Source organism: Gallinula chloropus, assembly GCF_964237585.1.
Source record: "Gallinula chloropus genome assembly, chromosome: 5".
NCBI classification, from domain to species: Eukaryota; Metazoa; Chordata; class Aves; order Gruiformes; family Rallidae; genus Gallinula; species Gallinula chloropus.
The window spans coordinates 40,515,416-40,527,733 of NC_140090.1; the positions used below are offsets into that span (position 1 = coordinate 40,515,416).

At 44.2% G+C, this 12,318-nt stretch overlaps 1 protein-coding gene across 1 annotated transcript; it reads right to left on the minus strand.

Moving 5' to 3' along the window:
* Positions 1 to 338: 338 nt before the first annotated feature.
* On the minus strand, positions 339 to 11,233 carry CAVIN2 (caveolae associated protein 2; the record flags this gene model as incomplete). Its single annotated transcript, XM_084264802.1, has 2 exons — positions 339 to 2,985; positions 10,841 to 11,233. The coding sequence occupies 2 exons, from the start codon at positions 11,231 to 11,233 to the stop codon at positions 2,188 to 2,190; spliced, it is 1,191 nt and encodes a 396-aa protein (XP_084120928.1). The 3' UTR covers positions 339 to 2,187.
* Positions 11,234 to 12,318: the final 1,085 nt, after the last annotated feature.

Genomic DNA, 12,318 nt, shown 5'->3' on the forward strand with positions numbered 1-12,318 from the left:
TGTGTGCATAAACAGACTATAAACTTCAATATAAATATGTTTTCAGGACTATTTAAAGTATTAGAAGTATGCTGCAGTCCAGTAAAATATGCAGATGGAGCTAGCAGATTTTGGAAAGTGCCTGACTACATTCAGATGTGCTGGAGATCTGACAAGTGTCTGGAAAGCAAAGTCTGAGCCCTGGTGTTTGTATTGCTAAATAACAGCAGAGGATGAGAAAGAAAATGGTATAGGCACAACGGGGATATGAACTGAAGTAATAAATGCTTGACCTTTACATTTCATCTTTGCCAACTTCTCAGACTGCTTCTCCCAAAGACTGACATGACTGTGCTTTATGTTATGCTTTTATTTGCCATATTTGTAGTTAGTTACAGGTAAAAATTATTCCAATCCATTGTAGTTAATACAAAATATAGCTGCATGGGTTATGCCATGATTTCTCTTACAAACAGTATCTCTAATATGATACCATATACTTAAGAGCTTAACTCTTAGTAGTACTCACCTACGCTACGCTCTTACTGACTAACTTCCAGTGTGATTTACTGGTTACAGATATTATCCCTGTGGAGTAATATCTGTTAAGCATTTCATAATGGTATTTTTGCTGCAGTTTTTATTTCCCCTGTAATTTGTGATTCTAAATACAAGTTGAAGGAAGCGACCTTTTAGTGCAATGTTAAGTATCAGTAGATTTTTTTAATACATATTATATATATAAAATTTATATATATAAACTTATATATATAATTTATATATATATATATAAAAGAGAAAACAACCCACTGCATAAACAAACAAGGATGTAAGGTAACTGTTCTGGGTGTTGTACTTCCCTTTCTTTACCTCCACCTTACCTTTGTTAAGTGACAGGAATGAACATTCACCGTGAACAAACTCCCTGTAACCTGTCGTTTTCAATGAATTTTGCAAAATTGCTGGCTTGTAATTTTGAGAGCAGGTAGGTGGCTTTGATGAAAGTTATTAGCAGAGAATCAAATCCTGTGGCTTTGCAGCCTCATCCTTACGTAATCTCATCCCTGCCATGAAGTTCAATCCACAACACGTTGTTCCCTTTAGACATGACTAAAAGAGTATTTCACTTTTTTGAAGAAAAAAATATTTCCTTACATCCCTGTGATTACCTAATTCTTCTGTGTAGATATAGCTCTATATATGAAATACTTTGTAAAAAAGATAAATTACGCTATTTTCAAAATACTCTGAGATACAAAGTAGTGCAGGTGCAGGTTTGATAGTATATTGTTATAAAGGCTAAGAATTAACTGGTTAGTGTTATCTGAGTATATATTCTTTAAGATGGGAGCATAGGTTTAGTATTGTGGAGGTTTGTTTTTGCTTTTTTTCTACATTTCACTGCATTTCATACTTTCTCCAGACTATCTCCATGTTTGTATCAAATTCCTTTTTTTTCCTTTATATTTTTTTTCTATTTCTGATCCCTTAGTAGTACAGTAGCTGATTACACATTCATGCTTGTCACTAATATATTTCCATAACTCTGGCAGACGGCAAAACTATCTGTTCCTTTCCTCCTAAGCACAGTCATTTCTTCCAAGTGAAGAGCAAAAATCTTTGCCCCTGCTGAAACTGACGGAATCACCTTTTCAGCTTGGCCCTTTAAAAACTCTGCCCTTCTAGGCTGTAGGGCATCACAGAGCAAAGCCCCAAACAGACTCTGTGTATGCACAGTACTGAAGCTGTTAGTATTCACGCAGCATTAGCACAGAAAACAGAATCAAATGTTCTCATTGGTATTTCTACATTTACATACAAAACTACTCACAGTGCCGTGAAATACTGACAGAGAAGAAAACAGAACAGAAACGTTTGGGTTTTGACTACTCTCCACATGTTCCTCTGACCTAACTATAAGAAAGCCAGCTTGCTGCTATCAGACGTGCTCTTTTCCTGCTAGTCTCTTACGCCAGCTGACAGCATCTCTAAATTAATAAACACCAGTGACTCGGCCTAAAACCGAGTATGTTGCAGCCCGTGTCATTGACCTCGTTCACCCTGCATTCTAACACGATGCAATAAGTTACCACTGCAGAGAAAAGGGTGGAAGAAACTGAATCACTGCCACCGCCTGTGTAGCAGAAACCAGTTCCTCGCCTAAGTAAAACCATGCATATCTGGAAGGCAGAGGAAGGTGCGGGTTGATTACGCGGTTTGGTCTATCTGCAGGACAGCTGCTTGGGTCGTTTCTTCATCAGATTGCTCCGTTTCCCTGCTGACTGGGTTGTTTCTTTCATCGTACAGTTTCTGGCTAGAAACTTCTAGAGGCATCCCATACTCTTCATCATCTTCCACAATGGACAGCTCAATGTTGTTGTTCATCATGGTGTTCCCTTCCCTTCTGGCTTCCTTCTCTAGCGAATCAGCTACTGCTTTGCCTTCCTCGGTCAGCGAGCTGGTAGGTGTCAAATCTGAGTGCATGTCGGCAAAGGACACTTCATCCTCGTTCTCTGCTTGGTCGTTGCTTGTAGTTTCTGTTGGTCGGTCCTCAGCTTCAGCAGGGCTTTCTCCTTCGTGACGGGCTTTCTTCACACTGAATGTGAGGGGAGACACTTTGAAAGCCGAACTTTTTGAAGAGGAGGATTTCTGATGATGTACAGTGAGCGACTTCTTGATCTTTTCCCTCCGTTCAGGTGAGACAATCTTTGTGCTGATCTTGTTCATCTTCTTTTCAATGTTTTGGCGAGAAAATGCTTTCTTGAGGCTGTCTACCTTCTTGAGGCTGGATCTTTTAATTTTCTCAGCTCTTGATTCTTCTGTTTTCTCCTCTGCACTGTCATCCACGCTGTCTTCCTCGTGAAGCATTTCATCATCTGAGCACAACTCCACTGTATGCAAGGTTTCTTCCAGGGTTTTGTTCTCATCCACAGGCTCCTCTTTTCCTTCTGTAATGCTTGGAATAGACTCTTTTGAAAAAACACTGGCAGGGATCTCATTTTCCTCCTGAAAGAATTAACAATATCTGAGTTTCATAGTTCAGAGGACACAAATTTAATAAAGCACAACCCTGAACAATTACTTCCTCCCTCCCCCCCCCCCCCAATAATAAGATGAAGGATGCTGAACCTTTCTTGTTGTTTCAGTATATTTAACCAGTAACAAGCCACTCAAAGCCCACTGAACCATTATCTGGTACAGTTTAAGACTAATGAGCTGTCAGCTGTAAGATTTCTCTTTCAGAGTGATTTGGAATGTATACAGAATGGAAATCACGTTCTTTGGCATTTAAATTAGATACTCATTAGTAAGAGTTTAGCTGTAAAGCTGCAGACCCATCCCTGGGGAGAAAAAATGGTAAGGTGGCTGAGAAGGTCATGATGCAGACCCCTGTGTTGACTTGCAGAAGTCCCATAACACCTGTGAAGCTTTCAGTTTCTCTGGGGATATCTCTGCAGAGATGTTGGTTGCATCTGAGGACTACCTCAGGTGGCAATTGCAGCCAGCACTTCAAATGTGTTTCAGAAAAGTGCATGTTGCTGTTAAAAAAAGATTGTTGATACTGAGAAGCCACGCAGTCCCTTCATGTTTAGAGTGTGTGCTATTTAACAGCTATTTACTGGAAAAAGGTATTATGGATTTCATTGGTAAATTGGTAAATATTGAAAACACGGACAGGATGAAGGACAATTTGCAAAACAAAAAGTTTATGGCATACAAAAATAACCAGACATCATACCACGTAAAAACCCCTAGCAATCACTTCTAGTTAAGAGGAAAATGATGGCTTTTAGAAACAAAACCAAGAAAGGGCACGGAAAGAAAGTATGTGAAAACAAAACAGGCTGAACAGGGCAAGAAGCTGCAACTGGTAATGAAGCAGCTCTGCAACCCCAAGCAGTTCAGAGGCAGCACAATGCCCACTCTGTTCTGCTGTAGGCTTCGCAGGCATCTGCCCATGCAAAGAAAATGAGGTTTCTTGCATGGTCCCTTTTCTTTTCAGAATCATTACGCCTCAGGATCTGCGTACTCTCTACTTACTGCCTTTTTTATCGGCTTCAGGCAGAGAACGTGCAGTATCGCCTAGTGGTATGGATTGGAAGGGGTTTTTCTATATCTCCTCCCCTCTCCCCCCACCCCCCATTTATTTTCAGCTAGGAAAAGCATTAACTGCGGGGTGAAATGGCCACAATAGTTTCAGATCTGTCCCCAGTGTGCCTGGTGTGCAGTTAAGGGGAAGAAAGGCCACGTACACTTCGAAGTTCATTTCAGGACTGAGCATACAGTTGTGACCACTGGAGATAATGGTGCTGCCACTTAAATTCCCTGTCACTGTATAAGGATGCCTTTTTGTGAATATACCTTGCTTTGTACATGGTGGTTTTTAAAAACAAAATATTCCCAGCCACCCTGTGTGCTTGTGGAACTCAAGAACATGTGTGTGGACAGGCAAAATCGCTTTATACAGTGTATATGCAGTATATCGTCATTCAAGTGTGTTGATGAATATCCCTCAGGGATATAAAAATATAAAGTATCAAAAAATTGATAGCTGTTTGACAGCTTATGTGCTCTGTTTCTATGGTTTCCCTGCACTTTCCTGGCTCAGTGGCGCCCATCAGATTCACTGGTATAGATGAAGCTTTCCAAGCCATTCACCTGCAGTGGAACATCTAGTAAAGCCAGTGGACTTCTCCCGACACCTATAAGGATGTTGGAGCTGTTGGCAACAGTGACTGAGAGATAACAAACCAAAGAAAACCTGCACCAGCTTTAAGTGAAAACAGCTGCTAACTGCAGCACAAATATTTATATTTTCTCTCCACTGCAGGTAATGAAACGTGGATTCCTTGAGTGGGTGCAGCATTAAATTATTCCCCTGTGCATGAGAACTCGGTATAAAGCATGATTTGTCTTGTGCATTTTTCCAAACCTAGGTAATCTCCTACAGCTTTAAGCCTTTCAACATTTAGGCATAAGTGCCTGAATGGCATAGAAAATTCTAATATTAATGAGTAAAGATGGGTTGTAACTTTGGAAGTATGTAGTCTGGGAAAGGGGTGTTGGGTGAGATTGATGGCGATGCAGTCTGAGCCAGAGAGGGGCCTGTGTGCATCACCTCAAAGTCAGTTTAGTTCTGTGCCTACAGCACCCACATTAAACTCAAATGCTGCACACAGTCTCTATAAGAATAGGGATGTAGGTTTTACTAAATTTTTATCAAATTTCTGACTCTGAGTAGAAGGGAGACTGTTAAGTGTTCCATATTAAAAAGGAAGAAGAGGAAACAAAAATATACTATGTAAAAATGAGATAATGATTCAATTAAAAGCAGATCCTAGGTGATCTCTGGCTATCTGACAGTACTGCCATTCAAGAAATCGCTTCTCTGTCTAAGCTTCCTTCACCACCCTGGAAAACATCAGCCTCTGAGCATCTATTGCCCTCCTTGTAAAATGGGAATGACATACTCCTCTATCTCAAGTTTCTAAAAGACCTCAGGATCACAGGAACCATTAAAGTGCAAATGAAAACAAATTAAGTAAAATGCTTTGGAAAGACAAAGGTGGTATGGTAGGAATACTCTGTGTTGGAAGAGATGTTTCTGTTTCAAATAGTTACTGATGACACACCTTAAGTGGGCCATTGGTAACTTTTTGGTCTAACAAGTTTCTTTGACACCTACATTTTGTTTTATTTTTCAAGCAATCTAGTAGTTCATTTAGGAACACTATAACAATACACTGAAAAATGCCAACTGTTACAAACCGCATAAACTATTTTCCATGCCAAAAAGAGTAGAACTTTGATCTTTTCTTCTTGATCTAATCTAAAATTCTGAGAAAGAAATACATCTTTTTATTTTCCACATCCAAGCTCAAAAACAGTGTTTGCATTTTCTCAGATGACTGTATGTAGATAGCTCCTCTAAATTTTATTTTTCCATGTAGGAGCCAAATAGACTTCTGCCAGTTCTTTGTGTAAAACAACTCCTGGTAATACCTGCAAAGTTAAAGTTGGTGCCTTCCCTGTGACTTTGATCAGCCATTTTCAAGAATCACTGAACAGTTTGGGTTGGAAGAGACCTCAAAGCCCAACTAGTTCTAACTCCCTGCCATGGGCAGGGACACCCTCTGTTAGCCCAGGCTGCCTAAAGCCCCATCCAACCTGGCCTTGAACCCTGCCAGGGATCCAAGGGCAACCACAGCTTCTCTAGGCACCCTGGGCCGCACCACCCTCACAGGGAAGAATTTTTTCCTAAATCTTACATCCCTTAGTTTATCACCATGGCCCCTTGTCCTATCACTCTGTGCCCTTGTAAACAGCCCTGCTCCAGCTTTCGTGTAGCCCCTTTAGGTATTGGGAGGCTTCCACAAAGTGTCCCTGAAGCCTTCCTTTCCCCAAGCTCAACAACCCCAGCTCCCTGATAGGAGAGGTGCTCCAGCCCTCTGGTCACATTCATGCCTTCCTCTGGACTCTTTCTCTATAGGTCATCATCTCAACCATACCTTTTACGAGAAAGGAAGATAAGATCCATAACAGCGTACTACACAATTGGAGGGCCTGATGAACAGGTTGTTAATTTGCTCAGGAGTGCTGGATCTCTGATAGAAGGAAATCTAAGGGTTTGGATTTTTGTTAGGATTGTGGTAAGAGGACACGGCCTTCAAGAATGGGGAACAGCATTTTCCTATGTTTACAGCACTCCAGGCTCCTCTCTACTTTGTAGGTGCTGTTAGATGCCTAGGTGATTACTTGTCTAAGACTTGTTTTGCTGCAATAAATAGGTCAAAAGATGACAAATCCTTCTAAAAAGTGCCTATAGCTCCACCTACTTTCCTCAGACAAGTGTGTGCTCTTTAGACCTGGATGTGCATTCAGGGAGGGAGGAGGGCAGGGAGCAGGCTGGCACTGAAGGCAATGAGGAAAATTTTGGCTGCCTGTTTGCACGTACTGTGCAGGCTGGGGTGTTTTGGAAGTGTCTTGTGGGTTGGGCAGCACAGCTGGATCAAGTCCTGAGAGCCATGGGAAACGTTTTTGTCATTAATCAATATAAGAGTATTCTCCTTACAAGGGTTCAGGGGGAATTTAGCAGTTAAATAATAGCATTATTGGTTCGTAAGTCTTTCATTTTTCTCATTTGTTAGTTTTTGAGTTTGAAGTTGCTTATTCAACAGATTATTACAGCGGCCCAAACAGCAAGATATGACCAAATGGCTGATTTCCTGAGCCCTCCTCTTGCACCATTTCAGAATGAAGCATTTGCCAATAGCAACATCCAAAAGGGGCCTGAATATCAGTGTGCTTCATCCCAAACTGTAATTTTTTCCTTATTTTATCTGTCCTACTCACTAGTAAACATGACATTTAATTGAAAAATTAAACATGAGCCTTTTTTTATCTTGCATTTTGCTTCTGCAGCTAAACAGTCAAAAACCCCACCAAACCAGAACCAAAAAGCTGGTCATGTGGCAAGGACAGAATAGAGGGGAACAATGCCAGAGCTTAACGAGGATTTTTAAAACAGTCACTTCAGTGTTTTGCTAGATTGCTGTGTCACTTGTGGTATTTGTAATAACTTTAGCATCCTCAAATGCTTGGAATGGAGCTCCGTAAAAATATGTCACCAATTAAAGAAATCTGTGCAAACTAGGAACAATGCAGGCAGTCTAGGGAGAGAAAACTAAGAGGATTTTAATGGAAAAATATGTAAATAGCTGAAGTTTTCTAAATGCAGTTCATTCTCAGTGTGTACGCTGCGGGAAAGCAGATGCTAGTGAGCAGCAGTACGGCTTCATAAAATGCAGAGGTGGGGCTCAGTCATGTGTTTTGGCTATGCTCTGCTCCCACCAAGTACTAGGGAGCTTGAGGTATACAGTGAATGCAGAACTGAATCACAGATGGGTATTTTTATGTTCATACCAAGCTGGCTTACTAAGATGGAAAAGTGGGTCCTAATGAGAAGCATGCTGTGTGAAGTTTGGGATGGCTTGGGTTTTTTCCCAGTGGAAAAGAATCATCCCCCAGCTGAAGGAAAGCCTCATACAGCCAGATCTCCCTTCTGTTTTTACACAAATCTGGCATCAATATGGCTTCATTGCTAGGACTTCTCCTTCCTGCAATTGTTTTTTCCATGGATTCCTGATTGGGACAGTACAGAAACCCAGCCAGCCTTCTGCTCTTTTCATTCTGTACAATTACCCCGCCAAGGCAGTGGCCCTGCTGACTACCAGGTCATCCCACCTCCACCTTGAGACCACACAGGGGAATTTTGAGGTGGGGACACAGTTAAGGCACCAGCTCATCCAGCAGCAGGCCTATGGGCACAGCTTTGTGAGTACCCACTATCCCTCTGGGTACAGCTGCTTCCCCAGTGGAAAATCCCAGCTCCTCCCAGGCTCTGCCAGAGAAAGCCCAGGGCACTGCTCACCCCAGCCACCCTCCCACGCCCCAGGGAAGCTCTGCCAACCACTCTCCCTGGTTTTCCAGACAGCCACCCTGCCTTTGAGCAACAGGCCAGTGCCAGCAGCAATTCCCAGTTGACAGCTGATTTTTTTTTTTTAAACTGAATTTAGCTGCAGTCTTTCTTTTCTAAGGCGAGCGTTCTCGATCTGCATCAGCTTGGGATCAGTTAAGTTCATCTCCACCCCACCATGGCAACATATTTTCCAGTGAGAGATGGAAACACAGTCAAGGAAATCCTTATGAAAGGAATGAAGAACCGACCTCCTGTCCAAAGGTACAACGCCAGCAATGGGTGGTGGAGAAACCCTGTCTTCAGCTGTTGTTCTGGGATGTGGGCCTGTGTTGTTTCCTTTGGGTTTGTACACTTTAGGACTTGGCATTAAGGAGAGGCTCAGGGGTTTGAACAGGTTTAGGTTTGCAATACCATTTAGTCTGAGGACACAAGCCAGGCAGCCCTCCCCTGCTGGGGCACTGCTCTACCATTCAAACCCTTCTTGGACAGGTTTACTGGTACTTTTACCCAGTGCCTGCAAATCACTGCCACTAAACAGCAGGAATGAGGGTCCCTAGATAGAGGCAACCCTGGCTGCCCCACACAGCTGTGGGTTTCTTTCCTCTACACACTACATCTTAAAATGCTAAAGTTTGGGTTCTCTGAAGGAAGATGCTGTAGTTGCAATAGCAAGGCCTTAACCCTCACGCTTGCAGGTAGCGGTAATGCTGTAAAATTACCTTGTCACAGGAAACGTTCAAGGTCTAGGTCTGAACCTGGAGGTGGGCACCAGTCCTTAGCTAACACAGCCTGGGATATGGCAACATTTTGACTTACAGTAATGGATCTTAAATTACTTAAGAGGACTCCAGTGAACATGTGTCTTTTCGTTTACCCAGTCCCTGGAATAATTTCCACATTCCTTCAAGGGTGGAAACCATCATGCTCGGTACGTGCCGCAGCTCCTCCTCTTCTGGCTTGACAAGCCTGGACGGTAATTTGGGAGAACAATAAGCAGGGAGGTGGGGGCTTCCTTTTAGGGGGGAAGCGCCTGTGCACTAAGCAGGCCTGCCAGCTTTTAAAATCAAGTTCTGCTCTTTTCTATTTAAACAAATCCAAAACAACACTCCCCAACAGCCCAAGGAGTAGAGTCAGCTCCAGCCTGATGCAACATGTGGCCAATAAGTTTATCCTGAGGAGCTGGTGATGTGCCTGACCTATGGCTGCTCCAGCCCTGCGCTTGTTCTCCTTCCTTCCTTCCTTCCGCCAGTGCACTGTGCAGGTCTGTCTGGTTTTTTTCTTTAAAGATGTAAAAGTCATGTCCTGTGTTTAGTTAAAGCTCACGCCGTGTTCTCTCCAGACCATTGCTTAAAAAGGGGAAAATATGCAAACCGCTGCTATCACTGGATGGACTCCCAGGAAGCTGGGTTTTAGCTGAGTTTTTCGCTCCTCGGGCTGTTCTGGCCCATTCAGGGATGAGCTACAGGGAGCTGCAGCTCTGCCCTCTCCTGCTTCCAAGGGCAGATACAAGGGTGGGTTTAGGGGCACTGCTAAGAGTTAGCAAAATGGGATCTTTAAGTTTGCTAAAAAACCTCTCACAAAACCCCACCCCAAACAACAACGAAACTCAAAAAAAAAAAACCCCAAACCACAAAACAAACACCATCCCCCTCCCTTCAAGTTTACAAAAAAAAAAAAAAAAAGCCCCAAAACACTACAACGAAACTTTCTACACTAATTCTCAGTAAGAGATGACTTTCTTCTCTCACTGACTTTGGTGACAATAAAAGGTGGCTCTTTCCCCAAGTTTGCTAAGAGATAGCAAAACACGTTCTCTTTCCCCTGGTTTCATAGAATCATGGAATGGCGTGGGTTGGAAGGGGCTTTAAAGGTTCCTACACCCTGCTATGGGCGGGAACATCCTCCGTTTTTGCTAAGAGTTAGTAAAAGACAGTAATTTCTCCAAGTTTGCCAAAGTAACAGAGTGCTCCTTCCCCACAGTCTGCTGAGAGCTAGCAAAGGAGCCCAAAACCAAGGTGTTTCCCCTGCATTTGCCAAGAGTTAGCACAAAAGAGAGACAGCTCTTTCCCCAGGTTTGTTAGGGGTTAGCAAAACAGGCTCCTTCCCAAAGTTTGCCAAAAGTAAGAGTGGGCATTTCTCCTAAAGTTGCTGAGGATAAACAAGGGCTATTTCCACAAGCTTTCTGAGATTGAAAAGTTTTCCTCCCAACTTTTCTAAATCAGCAAAAAGACAGCCTTTTTCCACAAACTTTGCCAAGGGTTAGTAGAGTCATCTCTTTCCCCAGTTTTTGTCAAATAGTTAGCAAGACAGGCTCTTCCCAAGTTTGGAAGGAAGGCTTGGAGCGCAGAGGGTGGTGGCAGGGGTGGCCTCAGGGCCTCTCACCTGGAAGATGAGCACCTTGAAGCGGTCCCGCCGGAGCAGCTGTGCGTGATGCTGCTCCAGGCGTCGCACCTGGTCGCACTGCCTCTCCAGCCGCTCCCGCACGGCCCGGGTGTGAGCACACACCTTCCTCGACTTCTCCAGCAGCTTTTCCACCGCTTCCCCCGTCGCCCCGTGACTGCGACACAGTTTCCCCAGGTCTCCCTGAATACCCCGCACCGCCCCTTCCAAACCCCGTTGCCTTTGCTCCATCTGCCGCTGCTGCCCTTCCACCGCTTCCAACATGGACACCAGTTTTTCCAGCAAAGCCAGGACGGTCAGGGCGTTCACTTGCCCCCCGACCGCCTCCGACGGCGGTAGCGGGGGTACCGCGCTGCCTGTCGCCGCCTCCCCCATGGCTGCGCTGGGATGGGACGGGACGGTGCCTCCCGGCGCTGCTCTTAAGGGCTCAGCCTTCCCCCTCCCCCGGGGAGGTTTCGGGCTGAGCCCGGCCCCTGCCCCGGCCCTGGCCCGCCCCGGGCGGCCACCGCCCGCCCGGCTACCGTAGCGGGGCCCCCGGTGCCTCCCTTGGCCTCATATCCACCCCCCCTCTCCCCTTTTTTGTAAAAAGCCCAGCCAGGGATGTCTGCTCGGCCCAGGCTTCGCCAAGCGCAGTAGCCGCCTCCTCGCCAAGCATCAGTAGATGGCAGGAGATACCGCGAAATGCGTCTTGGGGATGGGAGGGAAAACCAGAGGCTGCTGGAGAAGGGTTGGGAGACGGGAGAAGAGGGTGCTGGGTGCTCAAGATCTGGGAGAGTTTGTGGGCGTACCTTGGAGTTAAAGCCTGGTATAAAGGGGTTAAGCTAATAAGGAAATTACCATTATAACCTATATAACCATTATATCAATCCATTAATATTGATACAGGCTGTTACATAATAATTACCTATAATGATCTCATATTACTTGGTATAGTTGTATAATAATTTTAATAGTAATTAACACACTTACAATACATTCACGCACGATGAATCACATCTCCCAGCGCTCCTTCCTCAGCAGCTGTTCCAGGGGTTGCTTGCTCGGTGGAAGGAGTGCTTGGAGATTTGACTGACCACTTGCACATACCGAGTAGCTGGGCACTCTGATTGCCCTGGTTGGCTTCTCCGGTGCTGCTTCTGTTAAAAAATCGTAGGATTAGAATGCCTGGTTTGGGGGAAATGGTGATAAACCGGGTGGGGTGGCAGAGGGAGGGGTTTTTATCAAGCTTTAGTGAAGCACCGAAAGGAGCTGCTTAGAATAATGCCTAACGGTTTCCAGGTCTGATCCAAAGCTGTTATCGTCAGGGAAAATATTACTGAGTTTTGTGGACTTAGTCTGCTCATCCGTATGCTCATGTTCTCAAGTACTGTTCCTTTTATCTTCCATTCTTGATATTTGCCTGGTAACATGCAACACAGATGTTTCTAATATTTGGGTATATCAAAAGAATTCTAATTCTT